The sequence below is a fragment of the Lithobates pipiens genome, unplaced genomic scaffold (genome assembly GCF_037356315.1).
Source record: "Lithobates pipiens isolate NorthernLeopardFrog02 unplaced genomic scaffold, aLitPip1_a1.2 Scaffold_16, whole genome shotgun sequence".
Lineage (NCBI taxonomy): Eukaryota > Metazoa > Chordata > Amphibia > Anura > Ranidae > Lithobates > Lithobates pipiens.
This window is the reverse complement of record NW_027507748.1, coordinates 474,406,445-474,431,424: the sequence shown is the minus strand read 5'-3', so window position 1 is coordinate 474,431,424 and position 24,980 is coordinate 474,406,445. Positions and strand designations below refer to the sequence as shown.

Sequence of the window (24,980 nt, the reverse complement as noted above, 5' to 3'; positions counted from 1 at the left end):
AGAATCAAGAAGTGGTAAGTAGACATCCTCCCTAAATGTTAGTAAGAGTAAATACTGAAGCTACAGCCTATGATCAGTGTGGTTATAGTCTGCAGGTTATGGCAATAGAGGGGTTGACTGACAGCACTCATCTTAAATACTGCACAGCACAAACAATCCAAATAATACCGGAAAAAATTGATAGGGGTATCTAGGGATATATTTTCAAATTTCAAAGTTTGGTAATATGCAATAACTTTTGACAGCCAATCATAACTTGCCTTCCATCAGCTTGTTGCCGTGGGCTAACATAAATTACTTTGTATTATGTTATTAAAGGGACTTTCCATCGTAATCATTATAATAGTAAAAACATCAACTAAAGGCTCATCTGGGATTGGCATGGATCGTACTGTACAACCACCACAGATAAGCTGTTCTCTGTGCCTAAGAGTTAAGATTTAAGGCTTTTTGCACATTTAAAACTGCTCAAGAACTTTTACAGTGCAGCTCAGCTCTGTTCCCAGAAACCTATTAAAAGTGGAAGGATTTCAAGGCATTGTTTTGTTCTGAAAAAAGACCAATAGGGCAGACTATTTTATTAATCTAGAGGAGTTTTCACTATATTGACAAATTATAAAATTCCTTCATCCATAGATAACACACATGCAAGAAATATTTGTTTTCAACAAATTACCAAGTAAAAAACATATTATTGTATCTTCTTGCAGGTTCTGAGAGTAGTTCGACTGATCAAGATATCGCCTGCACTGGAAGACTTTGTATATAAAATATTTGGTCCTGGTAAAAAGCTTGGAAGTTTGGTGGTTTTTACTGCTAGCCTTTTAATTGTCATGTCAGCAATCAGTCTTCAGATGTTCTGCTTTGTTGAAGAGCTGGACCGCTTCACCACATTTCCTCGGGTATGTAGCAGAACACCTTTTTACTTACACAAACCCTTCATTTAGCAAAAACAAATCATCATATATGTCATAAGGCTAGTAATAAGGGATAGAAGGTTTAGGATTGTGGTTATTTTTATTTAGCTTTATATATTTAGTTTAAACAATTCAGCAAAGCATAGTAATGTACGTACATACAGAAGTATAACTTAACAAAAGAAAGTATTGTAACAGGATTAAGATATACAAAAAAAATTATTTGACTTGATTGTTACAAGGGGAAAATATGGAGAATGGAAAAAGTGAATAGAAGGATGATAAAAGAGAAGGGTAGAAGGAAATAGATATGAAAGACGAGAATTCATATGCAAATCGGGATCTTGTTTAATTGCAATTGTGAGTTGTGAATACTGTTTTTATTGACAGTCAGAATAGGTGACATTATTTTTTTTTGTCATGTGACAATTTCATTTATACCAGTTACTATATTTTTTTCCATAAGTTACTATATTTTATTAACTTTCAATGACTTCAAAAAAAGCAGTGGTTAGCACTTCCACCCATCAGCACTAGGGTCATTGGTTCAAATCCTAACCACAGCACTACCATCCTGGAGTGTGTATGTTCACCCTGTGCCTGCATGAGGAAGTGATGGATCATGGTTCCTAGCTAATGGAAACACACGATCTGTCGCTCCTGTCAGAACAGAACAGGGAAGTGTGTGTTTACACACACTCATCCCTGTTCTGTGTCTCCTGCTCATGATCGCTCATGGCTGGCGGGCATCGCGCCTGCTATCCTGACCCCATGAGCCAGCATATAGCTACGACGGCTCATGCAGGGGAGCCAACCTGCCGCAGTATAACTGTGGTGGCTGGTCAGGAAGCCATTAATGTGTCCTCTAGTCATGTAATAAAAATTGAAGAAGTACAGTAAAATCTCACGTGGCTGTCAGTGATGATCCTTGTGTTTGAGTTTCACTCCTATGAAATCATTTCACATGCACTACCATCTGAGACAGCGGATTAGAATTAAGCTGTGTGTGAGCTCTTATAATGTTTTCTGTGGTTTCTGTAAACATTAGCAAAGATTCCTGTTGCTGGTAATTGAGAATTAATGCATTCCAAAAAAAAAAAAAAAATCTCACGTGGCTGTACTTCTGTGGCTGAAGCCCGCTGTAGGCTGACGTCTCAGAGAAGGTCCAGGCTCGGGCAAGATCATGACAATGAAGTTGGGATCAGCCCACATACCTGGACCAGCACCCGGCTCAGCCTCTCAGAGAGCCACTGAGAGGCTGAGCCCCCTCCACAGCCCAGCGCCCTAGTGAGCGAGGAGGGGGCAGAGCAGAATCAGCAACTCTCTGCTCAGGGAGCTGTGAGAACCAAGCGATCGGTGGTGTTTGATCACTTGGTTCTCAGTGTTAGAGCCGGCCGGGGACAGATTTATCATCAGACTGATGCTGCATCCATCTAGGTAAGTATGAATCTGCAAACAAAATTCCCACACATCTTTTAACTAAAGGTGAGCGAAGAAATAAAATGGTAAGTATATAGCATAAAACATTACTCATTTTTGTATTAAGACTCACCTTTGACTGTTGTTGAGAAGAAGGCGGCACTCCCTAGCATAGCTGAAATCTTATGTTGTGGGAAGTAAAATCATGGACAGCTCAAATTTTGACATTACTATTTAGGCAAGCAGTACATTGGCAAATTTAGAAATTGCTCTCCTTTACTTATTTTCATATGATTATTAAAGAATGGTCTATTAGCTGAACCCTCTAGCTTAGACAGATGGCTTTTTTGTCTGTGACATATACAGTACATGGCCAAATTATCCATAGTGACTTGTTCAGTGAAAAAAAATCTGCTTGATATAAACACTTGGGATGTGTTTTGTATGTCAGGATAACATCGCCTACCATTCATCAACTGTTATTTTCAGTTTGATTGAGCTGTTTTGCCACAAATCATATATGATGTTGGAAGCATTGCCCTTGATCTCTGCATGTAATATTTTGTTGATGAAACAGGCAGCTCTTCCTCTAAAGGGCATTGTTGTTATATAATCAAAATAAGGTGTCACCCCCCAGCAAATTGCACATTTGTACTAAGCAAACTGATGTAATGATTTGTGAAAGTCCAGGTTTACAGGAACATTGTCAGCTTTGATCAAGCTGTTAGTAAACTGTTTAAAATAAATGTAGACAAGTTTAGCCTGGATCTGTCAGAGGCTTTCTTGTTTATTCTTAAGTCCCTGCAGTAAAAAAAAAAAAAAAAAAGAACAAACACAAGTGCAAAAGGTGTTGCCGTTTTTTGAAATAGAGTTGTTTATTATTAGTTATTACTATGTTAGTGTTATTTATTGGTATATGTTGTATTGTTTTATAAATTTGTATATATATATATATATTTATGGTTGGAGCCCTCCGCTGTAAGAGATATGAAAGAACACATAAACACGTCACAAGACTAACAACATAAAATAGACCTGAATTGTGCCCTTGGTCTGCTGTAAGGTAAGCCCTGGTGAGCTGGGCGGTGAGCCCTGCTCTGCTGGGCGATATGCCAAGAGAAGGCCGCATACCTTAAGAAAGTAAATGGATGTTTCTGTAGAGAAACGTGTTTTAAGTGAAGTACTCTAAGAAGGGAAATGGGTGGGTGGGTACCTTGCACTGGAACCGACACAGACCGTTGTGGGTGGTCTGATTATATACCCTCCGGGCTCCTCCCATAATTACGGGCCACCATACTGGCCCTCTTATTTATGGTTGGAGCCCTCCGCTGTAAGAGATATGAAAGAACACATAAACACGTCACAAGACTAACAACATAAAATAGACCTGAATTGTGCCCTTGGTCTGCTGTAAGGTAAGCCCTGGTGAGCTGGGCGGTGAGCCCTGCTCTGCTGGGCGATATGCCAAGAGAAGGCCGCAAAAGATTTGGTGTAGGGAGGTAATTATTAATTTATGTACAGCAAGACACTACGGGGCAAAGTTTCTGAAGGCTCAGGACATTTCCACTTGTGGATTGGAGATGTATCGAGTAAAGCAGGTGGATTCCCGCCTGCCCATCTTTGATCGCGTGGACTGGGACCCCGTTTCGTGAGGCTGCTGATGCTGCTCCAATGCGAAAGAATGTCCAAGAAAATGACCAAGGTCCTGGCCTAATGTGCTCAAAAGGAACCTGACGTGACTAATGAACTGGTTGCTGCCTGGGGTACTAATCGAGAACGGTAGTAATGGGCTGTCCTGCGAGGGATCAAACATATGGGCCAAAAATTGATCTAGGATGGACACGGGGCACCAGGCTTTGAGAGTTTGGAAAGGTTTTAGGTCAACCCCTGGACCGGACTATTGTGTTTTGGACACGCTGAGGAGCAAGATGAAGTCTGATGGCGTGTGAGGTGGTGTCTATGTAACACTTTACAACTGGGATGGTGACAGTATTCACTGGGGCGTAAGAAGCTGTAGAAAGCCAGGTAGATGGCTGCTTGAAGGACCAGGCTGAATTTAGCCAAAAGGGGAATGTGACAGGATGAAAGACATGTCTTGGAATATGGCGCTGGTGACGGGTAGCCGTTTGATACTGATTTGGGGTCATTGCCTATGAATACCACACAACATGGTCTTGACCGTATGGGCGGCGAACAAGACGGTTTGTTAGGATCTCATAAGGGGATGAAATACTGGATGTCAGCTGAGTGGGATCTAAGGTATTGTGTGACAATGCCAACTGTGTGCGGTGGCATAATATGAAGACCGGGATGTGATGGAGAACTCTTGGTATTGCTCTGGGGTTTGAGGCTAGTAACCTGACATAGAACCTCTAGGCTGCCCGGTAGGCCTTCAGGGTGTTGTGAGATAGTGAAAGATTAATAAGGCAGGTAGCGTCGTGAAAGTGTTGTTTGAATCCGAGGTTAGCTACGACCAGTGTGGGATAAGAGACATGGTCGGGTCGGTTCCAGGTTCCTGCAAAAAATAACGAAGCAAAGTTAACGGGTAGTGCGTCGGCCAGATTATTGCATTTGTCTGGGATGTGGACGCATAGGACGTTAGATTGGTGCTGTGGGGATAGTGGCACCAGCCTGCACAGGAAGGCCACGATGGCCAGCTACTAGGATCTCCTTTATTGGTTTATTGGCTTGGTTGTCTGTGGCGAACGCCACTGTTTGTCTTGCCCAGTTGTTGCACCAGACTTGAGCTGCTGCGACAATGGGGTAGAGGTCGAACAAAGAGGAGGACTAACTGAACCCAGGAATCAAGAGGATTTCTGACGGCCATGGCCCTATAAACCCAATTTGACCAAAATTGAGGCGAGGACCTGTGGAGGCTGCGGTGACCATGACTACCTGAGATGAAGAGAGAGATGCTGAAGGAATACACATTGGCATGCCATTCCAATTTGTGAGAAATTCGACTCTCATGGGCAGATCTGCTATAGCTGGCACATCTTAATTTAAGGATTTAGTCAGGGTCTTTGCCTGGAAGAGAAACACTAAAAGATGGGAGGTAAAAGATCCCCTTGAGTCTGGCTGCTGCCTTGGCTGAAAATGAGCAGTGATAGTCAAAGGATGGGCACCCTGCGTACTTGTGACCTGCTGCGTGCAGATACGGGTCCAATTCTACCCTCCTGTTGGGGTTGTTCTGCCTAGCATGTCTCTGACTGTCCCCAAGGCCCGCACAAACTCTGTGACAGTGAGCTTGCGATTAAGTAAAGGGTCTCTGGTCTTCAGGATGACGGAGACATCTCCCTGCGAATATGATTTGTTCTAGGCCAAGTTGTGTACTGCTATGAGGAGGGATGCTAAGTTAACGTAGTTGTCATCCAAGATGTCCTCCTAGATGCCCTGCTAGGACAAGGTGTGCAGGGAAGACGATGGTGCATCTGTAAGTGAAGGTACGGGAATGACGGTGGTGACTGGAGCTGGTAGGGGCATGGCTGGGCGTACCTCCAGGGCTGTCACTCTGCTTGGACTTCAGGGACTGCTGCTGACACTGTGGTTACCCAGGAGTGCAGCTGAGTAGTCGCAAAGAAGATAGACTGAAGTGGTGCCTGGAAGGGCTGCCACTGGTGGTGGAAACAGTAGCCTAAAGGCTTGGTTTCCTGGCTGCAGCAGGGTAGGATTTACTCCTGCGACACCGTTCTGTTATGAGTTTATATATATTTTTTTTTTGTTTGTTTATTTGTTTTTTATTGGTCCAAGCTCTTGTGAGACTAAACCGCCGCTTGCTGAGCCCGTAAAGGGTGATGGCAGGGCTGAGGCAAAGTCCTCACTGTCTGCCTGCGACATGGCGTCAACTAAAAGCAAGGGGGGGTATGTTTGAGGTAAGTTGCAAAGGTAGGAGCGGATAGTTGCGTTGGGTAGATAAGATGAAAGGCGGAAGGAAACAAGAAGAATAGGACAAGCAACGACAGCCATAGTGACAGTTGGTTTGCGCTCGAGCGCTGTTGAGTGTGACTTTAGAAAACTCAAAAGAATGCGTAACAACCGAGGTGAGCCAGGAGGTGACTGGCTAGGTAACCGATAGCTCGGGTGTCAGTCTGTGCTCGGCACAGACTAATGAACCAGAGCGCCCCAGGGCGGACTGGGGTGGGTAGCTGAAGTCTGGTATACTAAGTAGGAATGTTGCGATCTGTAGTTAATTGACGTGGGTTCGGTCTACTAATGCTTGCACTGCCAGCAAGTATGGAGATTAGGCGACCTTGTCTGCGTATTGAAGGCTTGTGCTTCGAAAACAGAGTGAAGTGCACAGAAGTATGTGACAGTTGCTAACGCCTCAGGAGCAGGTCAAATTCTGTATGTGAAGTAAAAATATGTAGTGAAAGAGTGTTTAAGAGAAAGGGGGAATCCCATTGAACTACACACCTGACTTTATGCCCTAGTTGTGAAGTCGACTGGTTGGTGGTCGAGAACTGAGTTGACCGGGAGCCTGTAGTAAGGTGACATGAGAATTTCGTTTTGACGATGGGGATTGCAAAGAGCTGTTTGGGGCAAAGCTGGCCCCCTGGTGAAGATGCAAGCCCTCGACAATGTTTTTTTTTTTTTTTTTTTTTTTTTTTGGGAGATACTGTCCAAACCTGGTGCAGGGTGGACTAACTGGTGTTCTAACTGGCCTAAAAGGGGAAAGCGACAGAGAAAATGATGAGCAGCCGTGTTGCTACTGGAGACGATGAGTGGCAGTTTGAGCCATTCGCTGAAATGCTTGCAGCGATTGCAAGGAAGCGGCCTTATTTGAATTATAAATTGAATTATGAGGTGAGAATGAATGAATGAATGAGGTGAACAGCTGTGTTGCTACTGGAGACGATGAGTGGCCGTATTAAGCTATTGCAGAGATGCTTGCAGCGATTTGCAAGAAAGCAGCTTTATTTGAATCTATAAATTTAATTATAAGTGTGTAGGAATGAGGAGAGCAGCCGTTTTGCTACTAGAGATGAGATTTGAAAGGTGAAAGCAATGTTTTGCGGATTTATAAGTGTGTAGGTATGAGGTGAACAGCAGTGTTGCTACTGGAAACGATTGGCAGTTTTGAGCCAAATGCAGAAAAGACTTGCAGCGATTGCAAGAACGCAGCTTTGTTGAAAGGCGAAAGAAAGGTTATAGAGGAAATGTGATTATGTAGGAATGACCGTGCGCAATACTGAGCAAATTGGTGGAGAGAATTGTGTACGATCATGTATGGATAGACTGAGAAGGTCAAATGTAAGTACTGCTGAATTCGTACAGTCGATGTGACTAGTTTGAACTGGGCTATAGCTATGGAATAGTCTGCGAAAGATTTGACTCATTTGAGTCGGTGATGCAACAGGATTCGGCTTGGTTGTTAGAGTTGCGTTTGGCAAGGACTGGAATCGTTGCGCCGACGCTGCGACTAAACTCGAATCCTCCGTAGATGCGACTGAGAGGCTCGTATATGGGATCCGACCGTATCGCTGAGGATATGGCTGGGTTCGGATTGATTGAATTGTGATGGTGGTTGAAGGGGCTGGTGATTGTCAATGATCCGAAACATAGAAGCGAAGTTGCGACTAGATTCGAAACGGCCGTAGATGCGAGGTGACTACAGGGCTCGTATGACAGATCTGCCCGTGTTGCAGATGATATGGCTGGGTTTGAATCGACTAAATGGTGATGGCGGTTGAAGGGGCTTGTGACTGCCAAGGATCCGAAACATAGAAGCGAAGTTGCGACTAGATTTCAAATCGGCCGTAGATATGAGGTGACTACGGGGCTCGTATAACAGATCTGACCGTATTGCCGATGATATGGCTGGGTTCGAATCAACTAAATGGTGATGACGGTTGAAGGGGCTTGTGATTGCCGAGGATCTGAAACATAGAAGCGAAGTTGCGACTAGATTTCGAATCGGCCGTGGATGCGAGGTGAGCAAGGGGCTTGAATGTCGGATTTGACCGCATCGACCGTGAAGTGATTGGCTCGAGTAAACCCGCGTTGGGTAGAAAGGATGAAATACATGAAAGATGACATAGACTTACGGTGGCGTAAGTGCGACTTTGCAAAACGAACATGATAAGGTAACTATTGGAGTTCAGAAGAGCGGTAACAACAAAGTCCTACCTGCGACAGCGAGTGTGTAGCGGTCCGAGCGTGGGACAATCAATGAAGATATACGACCGATCTCGAAGGTACAACTACGTGGACATGCAGTGAGTTGGCAGAGTCAGCCTCTGCAATGCATTTGACACGAATCAGCTCAAAAATGTATGAGATGAATCTGATATAAATTGGCAGTAAGGAGTATCTGATACGAATTGGTTGTAGAGTGTATGCCCTTCCTTACTGTGAAACCAAACACCTATCAACCACCCATCCCCCCAGGCTAGTCAAGTGCAGGTAAGACATCAGGTGGGTTTAATTACACCTCAATCAGCCACAGAAACCCATACAAACAATACCTGTTTATCTCAAAAAAGGATGAGAACAGTGAATTTTATAACCAGTGAAGCCTATGGCGAGTGATAACGAGGAACAACTGATAGCGACTCGGCTGTGCCGAACAACGTCGGGACATGAGTGTCAACAACTCAGAGGTAGGTTTTGCAAAAGGGGTGCAGGATAGTAAGCATGATAAGCCGCAAGTTTGCACATGATATGAAAAGATTCGGATACTACTTATCTGCGACCATGAGCGGGAACCGCCGACGAAGACCACGAATGAAGAAGCCGAAGTGCACCTACGATTGGACACACAGATAGACGACCGTGAGGGAGCTGAGAAGAGTCAGCCCCTTGATGTGCAGTACCTTGCACTGGAACCGACACAGACCGTTGTGGGTGGTCTGATTATATACCCTCCGGGCTCCTCCCATAATTACGGGCCACCATACTGGCCCTCTTATATATATATATATCAAAAACACACAGTATATATATTATAATATATATATATATATATATATATATATATATATATATATATATATATATATATATATATATAAATATATAACTTTACAGATGTGGTAGACAGCTCACGGTATACATCCTAGTGCCAGCAATCAAGCCTTCCCAAAGGCCATATATTAAGAAAAAAGTCCAGGGATTGCTGCACTTAAAATTTATTAATTCCACACGTAATAAATTACATACTTTTCATGTCGTTCCAAATAACAGTTTCGGGCTACAAAGCTTATGCCCTTCTTCAGATGGGAACAAGATGTATACTGACATTATTCTTACTTCACTTTATATTGTTACATTTCACACCAGAAATCCATTAGGCGTCAATTAACCAATTAATCAATACAAATTATCAGAATTATTTTCATCCTAGAGATGGCTCAACAAGATGTAATCGCACTCCAATCACAAAGAAAAAAAGTTCCATTTATCCTAGTATTAAAACATACAAATCCATTAACAAATGTCCATAAAAAAAAATAAAAATAAAAATCATAATCTATATACAATAAACATAGTTTTAGTGATCTATAGAAATAAATGCAAGTCAAAATCCAATTTAAACTTCTAGGTTGTAAAGTGTCCAATCTATTTAACCATTGTACTTCCAATTGTTCTTTTAAATGTAATTCACTATTACCAGCCCCCCCCCCCCCCCCACCCCACCCATTTGCAGGGGAACTGCATCAATGACCATATATTTCACTTGCGATACAGTATGTCCCATCTCAACATAATGATTTACTAAAGCCATGCGCTTCCTGTGTGTTTGGCTAGGCGTTTATTAGTGTATGGGAGGGGCACAATATTTTTTAAGTTTGGCGTGGTATTTTTTATGTGGGGGTTCTCATTTTAAGCCTTAACAGACCCAAATGGCTTTATATGTATTGGGGGCAGGCTATTTTTTGAGGGGGTTAAAATCTTGCAGCTGCAATGTAGATTTGTATGTTTTCTCTAAAGCCGTACATCTTTGAAGCAGTATTTTGGATACATGCTACAGATACCCATTTTAAGGCCAATAACTAGAATATAAGCCAGCCAAGTGGGGACTAGCAGTAGCAAATTTAACAAGTCAGTTCCCATAGACTGCAATGGTATTTGTTGTATAACTTTTGGCCACGTTAGGCTCTTTGTTTGTCCCATCTGTAATTTTGTAGCATGCTGGATGATGTGCTTAATTTTGGACAGGGGGTGGCTTATTTTGTGCTAGCTGCATTTGGGCTGGTCTGTGCATGCTTAGGGACTTTTTTTTTTTGCTGTGGCTTTTGGTGTGTGAACTGCATTTGGGTTGTTCAGGGCATGCTCAGAGACTTTGTTTTTTTGCTGTGGCTTTTGGTGTGTGAAATGCATTTGGGTTGGTCTGGGCATGCTCAGGGACTTTGGTTTTTGTTGGTGTGTGAATAGCACTTGGATTTTTCTGGGCATGCTCAGAGAGTGTGTTTTTTGGGTTAGTAATTTAAAGACATCCTTGATTGGTGTACCCACTTTGAAGTTCTGTCTCTACATTGGGTGAACATGCATTTTGTGTGTTTCATGGACTATGCATGTGTTTTCAATTGCCTCATTAGCACGCAAACTTATGTTATATAAAGCTTGCAGATAGCATTCTTTACCTTGCCCTGAAAAGAGGACAGTTTGTGTGTGGCCTTATAGAGTTTGTAACACATGTATTTTGTCTTTGCAAAACAGATGTGTTTTAGAGCAAGTATATTTTACTTTGGTTTATTTTTTATTTTTTTGTGGAGGATATTTTTCACTGAAATGTTTTGATATTTTTTACAAACATTTTTGTCAAATATTTGTTGTTTGTAGGTTGTTAGTTTCACTTTGATTTAATTGTCTGTGCTGCATTATTTTGAAAAATCTTCCTCAAGATGTTGTGACTAATAAAATGTTTAAATCTATAAGAGTCCATTTGTGGGTGCAGTCCTTTTAACTCCTGTTCATTTCCTCTGCAAAATGGTTAGACCTCAAAACCATATTCTGTTAGTGTCTCAAATCCATGTATTTTTTGCTTTCCTTGCTCTTTTCCAAGTCCTATTTTGTTGACCAATAAAATTTGTAGCAAATTGTTATGTTTTATACGTTTAGTTAATAATTAGTTTTTCAGATGCATGCTCAATCCAAGTAATGCATTTTACCACCCCCAAACAATTTTCATGCAACAGATTTCCCAGTTGCAGCTTAACTAGGCTGATTGGCATGGCAAAACCAAAAAAAAGTGTGATTTGTCTAAAAGCTACTTTCCTGGTGCCTGCTGCCATGGATAGGCACCAGGAAAGGAAAATTACAGACAGGTAAGTATTCAGTTTTCTATTTTAGCGCAGTGGTTCTCAGCCTCAGTCCTCAAGTACCCCCCGACAGGACATGTTTTGGGAATTTATCTTAGCTAAAATAGCTGTCCAAAATACCTAGCCATTGACTCTGATTTAAAGCACCTGTGCAAGATGAAGGAAAACCAGAAAACATGGCCTGTTGTGGGTACTTGAGGACAGGGTTGAGAACCACTGATTTAGAGCACTTAGCTAAAATCTAGCTTAAGACAATCCTATTCTAATTGTAGGCATTTAAGGGAAACCAAGTGAGTGTTTGAACCCCTGTTTGTTTGTTTTTTAGGTTGGGCTTTGTGTCCCTTTTCTGAAAATTGGCTTCACTTTCTGTCACATAGCCAAATGGGAAGTGAGGGTAAAACCCTACCAATGTCTTTCCTTGGGACACACAGCCAAGCTAACTAGTGTCCCCATTAGGCAAATTGAATTTTAGCACTTTATTGTGTACACGCCAAATTATTAGGTATTTTGGGGTTTATTAGAGGCAAATCCACTCTGTAATACATGCGTACTCGCTGTAAATCTGATGGGAAGCCCTGGTGATTTTATTATCCAATCATGTAGATGCAAAGATGCTGTTTTTTTATTGTCTTTGCATGTCCCCCTCGGATCTCCAGAAACTGCACTTCCAAGTGCACTTGTAGTGCAAAGTGGATTTGCCTTTAGTAAATAAACCCCACAGTCCAAGATACCTAATAGTTTGGGGTGTACACAGCAAAATGCTAGAGTGCAATGTACCTAATGGGGAAACTATATAGACCTGTGTGTCTCCAAGGAAAGACATTGGTAGGGTTTACCCTCACTTCCTGTTTGGCTATGTGACAGGAAGTGAATAAATTTGAAGGGGTAACTGGCAAAATTTGGAAGGTGTCTTTGCCCTATCAGGGGTGCAGACATCCCCAAAAACTGACAAGACGTCTAATCCCTCTGCACCCTATCCCCAAGCAAAAATAAGAAAGGATTTCATTTAGCTTAACTTTGCAAATATACATTGCTAAGTTCAAATTTTATGCATGTCAATGGCCCATTTAGACCTTGTTTAATAGAAAACACCAGTTGCCTTTCACTATAAACATTTATTAGTCCAGTCCTGGAACTCTGAATCTGCTTTACCATTAATTTCTATAAAAATTGGGATCCTGCAGTTAGATGCATGACCGCTGTGTATGTGAGATGCACAATTGTTATGTGCACGGAGGTATGTACCCGTGGCTCATATCTGGTTCCCGGAAGCGGTGGCCAGCACACCGGAATGACATCATGCCCCTCCAGGAAGTTGCTTGTACTGCTGCTAATTTCTTCCCACCACCATGCCCCAGTCACTGTTCTCTGAGGAAGAGATGATCCTTATTTGCAAATTAAGATAATTTTTTATTTATTTTTACATGAGGTGGTTTTTGTGTGGATTCATGTGTGTGGATTTGGCCTCAAAACACACACCTACTTCCTGTGTACAGATTTAATTCTGGGCCAACATACAGTATCTCACAAAAGTACACCCCTCACATTTTTGTTAATGTTTTATTATACCTTTTCATGTGACAACACTGAAGAAATGACACTTTGCTACAATGTGAAGTAGTGAGTGTACAGCTTGTATAACAGTGTAAATTAGCTTTCCCTTCAAAATAACTCAACACACAGCCATTAATGTCTAAACTGCTGGCAACAAAAGTGAGTACACATCTAGGTTTCTTGACTATAAAACATATTAAACTCCAGACCAGGTATCATATAATTAATATAGGTATTAAATAATGATAAAGTGTTTAAGTCGCCCTCCCATATCAAAAAACACATCGTCCAAAAATCTAAACCAACATTTACAATTCTAGTTGAATAAAGAGCTACAAATCAAAGGTTCTTCAACCATATTAACAAAGGTGTTTGCATATGGGGGTACAACAGTAGAACCCATCGTCGCACCCCTAATTTGTATATAATATGTTTCTTTGAATAGGCAAACATTTTCATCTAATACAATTTGCAATAATTGCATCAAGAAAGTAATTTCTGTTGTATTGTATAACCATGATGCAATTAGGAGGCGGCGACAGGCTTCTATACCTAATTCATGTGGTATTATGGTGTATAAACTTCAAATATCCCAGGTGACCAGTATTGAGTCTACAGAAACAGCTAAATCCCTGACTTTCAATAAAAAAATCAGATGAATCACGTATATACAATTTCATTTGTCTTTTAAGAGGTGAAAAACATTTGTTCAAATATCTAGCCAATGGGGCTGTAACAGACTCAGCACCGGACACTGTGGGGCAACCCGGAGGATTATTTTGATTTTTATGAATCTTGGGTAATATTTATATGACAGGTGTAATGGAAAATCTACTATTAAATATGACTGTGCATCGCTGTCAATGATTCTGTCATCCAGTGCCTGTTTAACCACTTTTTTAATTTTATCTTTTATGCAAAATATTGGATTTGCATGTAGACGAATGTATGTTTTTTTGATCAGTTAATCATCTCATAATTTCTCTCTCATATTTTACAGTATCCATAATGACAATGGATCCACCCTTATCGGCAGGCTTCACGCCTAGCTGACAGGGAGGCCAGTGACAATTTTTCTTCATGATTCAAATTATTTTAAGGAATGATCTATTATCGATCTTGTAAGAAAGCCTTGATTTCCTTCTCAGTTTTCTTTATATATAATTATACTGCTGCTGCCGAAGTAGGCGCTGCAATCTGGCTTTCATTTCTCAAACCCAATTTTTTATAGCTAGTATAGTGACAGATGAACTGTCCACATTTGGTCGCAAGGAACAAAAGGCTTTCAACCTGATCTGTCGATACAATCTATACATATCCTGCTTCAATACAAAATCGTTCATAAATTCTTTGGGACAAAATCCCAAACCCTTATTTAACAGACGTAATTCAGCATCAATCAATGGAGTGGAAGAAATATTGTGTACCACATTATCCTTTATGATTTGGCCTTGTGGACAGTTCATCTGTTACTATACTATCTATAAAAAAAATTGGGTTTGAGAAATACAAGCCAGATTGCAGCGCCTACTTTGGCAGCAGTATAATTATATATAAAGGAAACTGAGCAGGAAATCAAGGCTTTCTTACAATATCTATCGATAATAGATCTTTCTCAAATGATATACACAGTGAGGGGTAAAAAAGTATTTGAACCCCAGCTGATTTTGTACGTTTGCTCACTGACAAAGAAATGCTCAGTCTATAATTTTAATGGTAGGTTTATTTTATCAGTGAGAGACAGTATTTTATATACAGTATATATACAGGTACATATATATATATATATATATATATATATATATATATATATATATATATATACATACACACACATATATACATACTCTGCATTCAGTATAGCCTATATCTACAGTGCATTCCGTGGTGTACTGTTTCTAATACACTTCACCTGAAGGGCATGGTATGGATTTGGGGGGGGGACATCCACTCCAATTTTTTGGGTATTTTTATCTATATTGCCAGGAACCGACAATACAATACAGCCGCAAGCAGTTTTAAATGAATTTTTTAGAAATGTCATTTTGCTGTGGCACTGTTATAAACATGGGAAAGATGCAGTACTTTACAAGCATACTAAGAACATCCCCCAGGCACGATATTTAAAGGAATATTTAATTTTTATTGTTTCACTTTAACCACTTAAGCCACGGACCAATTTGCAGCCAAAGGACCAAGCCCCTTTTTGCGACGGTCTTGCAACGTGGCTCCCAAACAAAGTAGGCGTCTTTTTTCCCCACAAATAGAGCTTTCTTTTGGTGGTATTTAATCACCTCTGCGGTTTTTATTTTTTGCGCTATATAACAAAATATAACAAAAATAGAGCGACAATTTTGAAAAAAATGCAACATTTTTTACTTTTTACTATAATAAATATCCCCAAAAATATATAAAAAAAATGTTTTTTCCTCAGTTTAGGTGGATACGTATTCTTCTACATATTTTTGGTAAAAAAAAAAATTGCGATTATTGATTGGTTTGCGCAAAAGTTATAGCGTTTACAAATAGGGGATAGTTTTATAGCATTTTTATTAATTTTTTTTTTTTACTAGTAATGGCGGCGATCAGCGATTTTTATTGTGACTGTGACATTATGGCAGACACATGAGACATTTTTGACACATTTTTGGGACCATCGTCATTTATACAGCAATCAGTGCAATTTAAATGACCTGATTCCTGTGTAAATGACACTAGCGGCGATCGGTTCCGCTGATCCCGTGGCCACGGTCACGGAGCTCAGGACCGGGTCACGGAGCTCAGGACCGGGTCAGGAGCGCGCGGCCACCGGCTGGGCACTTAAAGAGCCATGTACAGGTACGTGGTGGTGCCAAGCCGTGCCATTCTGCCAACGTATATGTGCAGGAGGCAGTCCTTAAGCAGTTAAGCATCATTAAATTCACTGTTCCTGGAAAAAAACGTCCATTTTAAAAACTTTTTTTGCATTGATACATGTCCCCTGGGGCAGGACCTGGGTCCCCAAACACTTTTTATGGCAAAATATAAGCCTTTAAAATTAGCACTTTTGATTTTTCACGTTCGTGTCCCATAGACTTTAATGGTGTTCGCGTGTTTAAACAAATTTTTTGCCTGTTCGCATGTTCTGCTGCGAACCGAACTGGGAAGCATTTGGCTCATCCCTATACAGGACCTGTCTCAGTGCCAGTCTGAATGAGCCCTTAGGGGAGTTTATCAAAATTAGAGCAGACAGAATCTGGAGCAGCTGTGCATGGCAACCAATCAGCTCTTATCTTTCATTTTCAAAGCTGAACAAGCTGAAGAAAGAAGCTGATTGGTTGCCATGAGCAGCTTTTCCAGATTCTGACTGCACCAGTTTTGATAAATTCTGTGTTTTACATTTCTTACCCCTGACTACTGCATTCTAAGTACAACACATGCTTTGTTAAAGTGGTTGTAAAGGCACAAGGTATTTTACCTTTATGCATTCTATTTTTTACCTTCTCTCACTCCTGATTGGCTTTTGGCAGCAGCGGGAGCCATTGGTTCCCGCTGCTGTCAATCAAAAGCCAATGAGAAAATCAGAAGATGGAGTTGGGTGGGAGTGCGCCTGCTTGGATGCTCCCATAGCAAGCTGCTTGCTATGGGGGCACCTGGAAGGAGGGAGGGGCAGGGGGCGCCGAAGAGGGACCAGAAAAGAGGAGGATTTGGGCTGCTCTGTGCAAAACCACTACACAGAGCAGGTAAGTATAACATGTTTGTTATTAAAAAAACGAAAACAAAAAAAAAACAAGACTTTAACCACTTGCCTACTGAGCACTTAAACACCCCACCTGCCCAGACCAATTTTCAGCTTTCGGTGCTCTCACATTTTTAATGACAATTACTCAGTCATGCAACACTGTACCCAAATTAATTTTTTGTCCTTTTTTTCCCACAAATAGAGCTTTCTTTTGGTGGTATTTGATCACCTCTGGGTTTTTATTTTTTGCGCTATAAATGAAAAAAGACTGAAATTTTGAAAAAAATATAAATTTTTCTTTGTTTCTGTGATAAAATTATGCAAATTATTAATTTTTCTTCATAAATTTTGCCAGCAAATTTATACTGCTACGTATCTTTGGTAAAAATAACCCAAATTAGTGGATATTATTTGGTCTTTGTGAAAGTTAGAGAGTCTACAAGCTGTGGTGCGAATCATAAAAAATTGATCACATCTGATGTACTGGAGGGCGATCTCATTTCTTGTGACCCGAACAAGCCAGGAAAGTACAAATACCCCACAAATGACCCCTTTTTGGAAAGTAGACATTCCAAGGTATTTAGTAAAAGGCATAGTGAGGTTTTTGGTGTTGTAATTTTTTCCCACAATTCTTTGCCACATGAAGATTTTTTTGTTTTTTTATTTTTTTCCCCACAAAATTGTCATTGTAATAGGTTATTTCTCTCACGTGGCATGTGTATACCACAAATAATTCCCCAAAATACATTCTGCTACTCCTCCTGAGTATTATGATACCACATGTGTGGGACTTTTTCACAGCCTGGCCACTTAGAGAGGCACAACATGCAGGGAGTGCCGTCACGTGTTCTAAGAGCATAAATTACACATCTAACTTGTTGACTACCTATTACACTTTTGAAGGCCCTGGAGCACCAGGACAATGAGACGTGACACTGACGTGGCACTGATGGCAGATGGCACTGATACCTGGCACTGATGGCACGTGACACCAATGACAGATGGAACTAATATGTGGCACTGATGACACGTGACACTGATGTGGCACTGATGACAGGTGGCACTAATAGGTGGCACTGATGACACTTGACACCAATGACAGATGGAACTAATATGTGGCACTGATGACACGTGACACTGATGTGGCACTGATGACAGATGGCACTAATACGTGGCACTGATCACACCTGACATTGACACGTGGCACTAGGGACGGGTGGTACTGGGGGACAGATGACACTGTTAGGTAGCACTGGGAACAGGTGGCATTGATAGGTGGCACTGGGGACACATGGCACTGACAAGTGGCACTGGGGACAAATGGCACTGATAGGTGGCACTGGGGACAGATGGCACTGATAGGTGGCACTGGGGACAGATGGTACTGGGGACAGGTGGGCATGTGTGTGTGTTTCACTGTGTGTGTGTGTTTTACTCTGTGTGTGTGTGTTTTACTCTGTGTGTGTGTGTGTGTTACTGTGTGTGTGTACTCACTCTCACTGACGCTGCAGCTGCAGCACGGAAGCTCTCCTTCCTCACACTCTCCGTGTGAGGAGGGGAGCCTACGATGAGAGATGATCTCATATGTTTACATATGAGTTCACCTCTCATTGGAGAGGCCAATCGAGTGCTAAATGGCCGCTGAGTTTGGCCATTGAGCACAATCTGTGATTGGGTGTGTTTGAGGGACACGGCCAACACAGAACTTCCCCAATGCACTCCCGCGGCGCGCATTGAGGAAGTAAATAGGAGGACGTCCAGGGACACCCTCCTGGCAGTTAGCGTCCGCTCTTTAGCTGTCTTTTGACTATAGAGCAGGCGCGGAATGGTTAATATCACTTTAACCACTTGCCAACCAGCCATCGTCAGCAGGGCGGCACAATCCTGCGAACCCTTGTAGCTGTATGTTGGTACCTTTAAGTGGGATAGCAAGCACAGCGGGGGTGCCGATGACCGCCGGCCATGAACGATCAGGAGCATGAGAAGCAGAACAGGGATGTGTGTGTGTAAACACACACATCACAGTTCTGTGAGGAGAGAGAGATCGTGAGTTTCTACGAGCTGGGAACCACGATCTCTCATTTATTATAGTCAGTCCCACCCCCCTACAGTTAGAACACACATAGTGAACACCGTTAACCGCTTGTTCGTCCCCTAGTGTTAACCCCTTCACTGCCAGTGGTTTTGACACAGTGATCAGTAATATAGCACTGATCACTGTATAAATGCCAATGGTCCCAAAAATGTGTCAAAAGTGTCTGATATGTCTGCCATAATGTCGCAGATCACCGCCATTACTAGTAAAAAAAAATAATAATAATAAAAATGCCATAAATCTATCCCTATTTTGTAGACACTATAACTTTTGCGCAAACCAATCAATATACGCTTTTGCAATGTTTTATTACCAAAAAATTTTAGAAGAATACATATCAGCCTAAAATGAGAAAAAAAAATTGCTTTTAAAAAATAATAATAAATTGGGGCTATTTATTACAGCAAAAAGTACAAAATATTGTGTTTTTTTCAAAGTTGTATTTTTTTTTTTGCAAAAAATAAAAACTGCAGAGATGATCAAATACCCCCAAAAGAAAGCTCCGTTTGTGGGAAAAATATGAGGTCAATTTTGTTAGGGTACAGCGTCACATGACCTCGCAATTGTCAGTTAAATTGACGCAGTGCCGTATCGCAAAAAATAGCCTGAACAATTAGCAGCGAATTTTTCTATGGCTGAAGTGGTTAAGGTCAGCTGTGTGTAGTAAAGGATATGCAATAAAAAGTTTTATTAAAATTGGTGTACTGAGGTTTGTACTGTCTGTTACATTCTCGCTTGTGGCACAGTCATTAAAGCATATGGCCATTTAAGCCCCTCCCACTGTTGATGCAATTTTACCACACCCACACTTTTGGTGTGATGCCGCTATATTGCCACATACCATTTTTCTTGAAGGGAGCAAAAAAATGACCAGCCCCGGTGACGTGTGCTAACTACGCCACTGCTGACCCCCTTGGGAGGGTGGGGCTTTGAACTCTCATATGAAGCCAGCTTACACCTGTGCCATTAGTGCGCCTGCAGCATACAAAATCTGGCATAAACCACCATAATAAATCAGTGGCGCGGGCTCACCTTGCTACCATATATATACAGTAATATATTGTAAGTGCAATGAAAAGGAATTGTCTACCATTGTGACAATCTAAATTTCATACGTTTCAAATGTGTGGTTCACACATACATACATGGGCAAATGTGAAGAATAAAATAGATGCAACTAGGTAAAAAGGCATCATCTTTTACATGCACTTAGAGCAGCATAATGAAAAGTGGCAAAAATGGAAATTGAAGAGCCAATGCTACAATTTCCATATGTAACTTTATTACAAAAAAGCTCAGGGGGATATTTTGAAGAGTGTCCAGTCATCAGGGCTAGAAAAAAACAAAAAAGCATCTTCATATAATGTTCATAGGTAAAACCAAATGCCTTAACCAATATTAATGGATGTAAAAAAGTTAGGGAATATTGACTAGATAATCAATATACAAGAACCTAAGGCCGCGTACACACGCGGGGACTGTTCGCTCAACTTTGTCCGTCAAACAGTTTCAGCGGACAGTCCGCTCAAAATTAGCATGGACGGACTTGCCCACACACGACGAACGAACAGTCCGCTGAAACCGTGCGCGATGACGTGAACGGCACGTACGACGGGACTAGAAAACGACGTCCTATACACTGCAATGCAACCTTCGGCGTATAAATTCTTTCTGAGCATGCGCGGAACTTAGTTTGACGAACAAGCCTACACACGCGGGGACTGTCCGCTCAAACCAAGTTTCAGCGGACAGTTTTTCGGAAATTCCGAAAAACTTTGTTCAGCAGACTGTTCGCTGAAACACTGTTCAGCGGACAAAGTTGAGCGAACAGTCCCCGCGTGTGTACGCGGCCTCAGACAAAATGTGAGAATCTGAATAATAAAACTTACCATACTATTATTCAGATTATCAGATTATAACATTTGTCTGAGGCTCTTGTATGTTGTATATTAATTAGCTGTTCTTATTTATCCACATTTTATTTTTATTTATTTTTTATTCTGAGGAAGTGACCATTTTTGGACCCCCAATATCCCCAAATTGATTGGATAATCTTTGAATTGTCCCCCTAACGTTTATTAGGATAAGGGCCGGCTCACACCTGAATCATTCAGGAACAGGGTCAGTGTTCCTGTAAATTTCAGTGTGGTGAGATTTTCAGGCCATTCAAATTAATTCAGATCACACTGGATCACAAGCAACTACTTTTAAAAATGTACTGCAACAGGATTGCATGATACTGCAGTATCATGCACAATTTATCCAATTGATACTGTATTATACATAAATGGTGTATATATATATATATATATATATATATATATATATATATATATATATATATATATATATAAATATATATAGCCAGTAATAGCCAGTATGGTGACCTGAATTTATGGGAGGAGCCAGAGGGTATTTAAAGTGTAAGTAAACCCACCTATCGTTTTCAGCCAAGGAAGCTGCCATCTTTGTTATGACACCAGCCATTGGATGGTTTGACAGTTTGGTTGAGAGCACAACCAATTGGAGTGTTACATATCAGGCACATGCCAGAAATGAAACTGTTTTATGGATGGGTTTACTTCTGCTTTAAGCAGCCCATTCGCACATGCTCTTCGTTGGTTCCTGTGCGCGATTCGTTATGTCACTAGGCCGACTATTCAGCTCACTGCGTGTTCGTGAGTCTGTTGTTCCCGAGTAATGTGTTGCGCTTGCTTACTCGTGGTTTGTCAATCAAGTCTTGCTCGCTGTCACAGGTAGGGGTCGTTACTTTGCATTTGCATTTTGTCCTAAATATTTGCCATTTGTTGTATCCCCAATTCCCCCATATTGAGTGTTCAGTTCCTGCCGCATAACTTACAAATTGTTCATACACGGTCCCCACCCCTCCACTACTTGCCAAAATCAAGTCATTTTGTGAGCATCATGCACGGCGCCACACCACACTTTTTGGATACCCACTACAGGCCGATGCGGACCCAGTCGTACAGCCATTGTTGCAGGTAGGATTCGTTACCATGTTTTTCTCATGCCAATTTGTAGCCACTCACAGTGTCATCCATTCCATGTGTTTGGATCCTGCAGTGTAACTTACAAATTATTCGTACGCACTTTGCTCATTTTACCTTCTACACCAAACTTGTTGCTGCCTCGTACACCACTTCACTCCACACCTTCCTAATACGTTACAATCCCATCACAGTACTCCGAGAACCACTCGTATGGCTCACTGTTGAAGGTAAGATTTGTCGCTACTTTCTTTATGTCATATCAATTCGTTACCATTTGTTGTCCCCCAGGTCATTCGTTAGTTCCCCCTACGGAAACTACAAAACGAAAGGAGGTTATCCTTATCCCGTATATTGCCCACTTAGGGGCTCGCTGAACCGTCAAACAAGCCAGGTGTTTCTATCCTTTTCTCACCAACCCAACTCCCATTCATTGAGGCCCTGCACCCACGCAAAACCGTATCAGCAGCCTGTCATTCTTATTGAGACCCTTGCAAAAATGCAATATCATCTCAGCTACCCTCACTCATCAATATATATATATATATATATATATATATACCGTATTTATCGGCGTATAACACGCACTTGTGTATAACACGCACCCTAATTTTAAGAGGGAAGTTTCAGGAAAAAAAACATTTTTAAAATGAACAACTTTGAGGCAAATTAAGGGTCAGTGCCCATCAATGTCCATCTGCAGCCTGATAATTGTCCATTTGCAGACTAAATAAAGTCCTCAATGCAGCCAAAACAAATCAATACAGCCTGATTATTGTCCTCAATGAAGTATAAAAAAAAGTCATCAATGCAGCATGATAAATGCCTTTATTTAAACTGTCTTCATTTAAACTGCCTTCCTTTAAAATGCCTTCAATATTAAAATGCATTCATTTGCAGTCTCACCATCTCTCTTTCCAGCAGCCTGAAATCAGGAAATAACCCAGCCTTCATATCCTCTCCACTCGGCTCCTTGCCTTTCACTCACACAGTCCCGCCTCCGCCATCGGCTCCTGTGATAGGCAGAACACTGGTCCAATGCCGGTGGCGGAGGCGGGACTGTGTGTGTAACATCATGCCCTTTCCGCCCGGCTCCTCGGCTTTCACTCGGCTCTCCCCGTCACACACACAGTCCCGCCTCCGCCATCGGCTCCTGTGATAGGCAAAACACTGGTCCGATGCCGGTGGCGGAGGCGGGACTGTGTGTGTGTGACGGGGAGAGCCGAGTGAAAGCCGAGGAGCTGGAGTGGAGAGAACATGACAGCTCGGTGAGGTACGCTATCAGCGTATAACACGCACCCCTGATTTGCCCCCGATTTTCAGGGGGGAAAAGTGTGTGTTATACGCCGATAAATACGGTATATATATATATATATATATATATATATATATATATATATATATATATATATATATATATATCAGCAGCTTGACACTCGTAGATACCCTTGCAACCATGCAATATCATCTCAAAACAAACCACATACTCATTGAGACCCTTTCAATCATGCAATATCATCTTAGCCACTGGACACTCACAGAAATCCTTACGACCGTCAGCGGACCAGACAGACTTTTGCAACCACGCAATATTGCCTCAAAAAACTAACATCACACACATCGAGGCCCTTGCGACCACCCTTGCGACCACGCAATATCGTCTCAGAAAACCAGAATGAAGCCCTTGCGACCATGCATATCGTTTCAGCAGACCAGACTGAGACCCTTGCAACCATGCAATATCATCTCAGCAGCCTAAACACTCATAGTGATCTTCACAACCACGCAACATCATCTCATCTCCGGTAGTGTTAAAACATAAGAGGCACAAACCAACTTAGAAACACACCATGGGTCACTCAGTTAGCCTCACATACACGTAGCAACATCCAGTTATACATTCACCTACAGTGGTGTACCGGCTACTCATCATCCTCTCTGTCTTTTTCCTCAGGTCAGTCGAGTTCATGTTATTCATCCTACACAAGGTTGGTCGTTTCTCACCCGGGTAAAAAAAAATGATTAAGATATTACACATACATACATACATAGTTTGCATCCCACCAGGGCCAATCGCATGGCAAGGGTAGGTCACTTTGCTTCTCAGCTAGAGGAACATACATGTTACTCTTACTCACCCTCATCGCAGGTTTCCGGTTGATCCAGTCTCGAGCCGTGCCAGGACCTTGCTACTAGGGCATCACTCGGGTGTGTAGTTCACGGATCTTTCTCAAAAAACCCAGTCGCTGTGTCCCACTTGCTTTCAGTCCAATACTACATCTCTTCATAACACTTGCACTCCCCTATTTTCTTATAGTCGGAGTCACGTCGCAGGCTGGCAGCAATGACCTCACACCCGCTCCTCTGTCACCCTCTATGGGCTCAGAGAGTGTTAGCCTGCAGTCCCTCCACACATAGACCATTCCCAAGATCATAGCTGAGCTTAGAAGCAAGGGCATCCCCTAGCCTGATGCACAGAGGCGTAGCTTGAAGCTTGTAGGCCCCAATGCAAAAATTGACCTCCCCCCACTACTTCCAACGTGCATGCAGATACATCCACCGCACGTCAAGATACCCAAAGTGGCTTAAGAGTTTTGAGTTCCAAGAGTTGCTCTTTACATCAGAGGACAGGGATTACTGCAGGAGAATCAGAGGACAGGGACCCTGGCAGGTCACTTGGCAGAGCTCCTTTCCCATCCCAGCACAGTATACAGCTCCTGCCCCCCCCCCTCCACATACATTACACAAGGCTGAAATCACATTTACACACTGTCAGCCTTCACGGGGTGTATCTGGATTTTATGTTGCCCTTCTGAACTGTGAAATTCTCTGCTCAGAACGGCAGTGTAGTTGCAGTAGGTAGATGCACCTGTGCAGATCATGGCTAACTGGCTGTGTTGTAAAGGAATATGATTTCAGCCCTACAGAGGAAGAACAGTATAGTATGCTATAATGGGAAAGGAGCTCAGCAGCTGGGCATAGCATGCAGGGTGGAGAAGGTGGTCA

The 24,980-nt window shown here is 41.9% G+C and overlaps 1 protein-coding gene and 1 non-coding gene across 4 annotated transcripts in view; both read left to right on the top strand.

The window, feature by feature from the left end:
- NALCN (sodium leak channel, non-selective) overlaps positions 1–24,980 on the top strand; it is an 864,749-nt gene that overhangs the window by 476,285 nt on the left and 363,484 nt on the right. For all 3 annotated transcript variants that reach the window (XM_077482966.1, XM_077482963.1, XM_077482965.1), the window contains one exon: positions 711–902. In XM_077482966.1, coding sequence (XP_077339092.1) covers positions 711–902 — 192 coding nt within the window. The remainder of the gene's footprint in view (positions 1–710; positions 903–24,980) is intronic.
- On the top strand, positions 1,829–1,903 carry LOC143986254 (small nucleolar RNA Z195/SNORD33/SNORD32 family). Its single transcript, XR_013276464.1, has one exon. It is a non-coding gene; the product is annotated as a small nucleolar RNA Z195/SNORD33/SNORD32 family (small nucleolar RNA).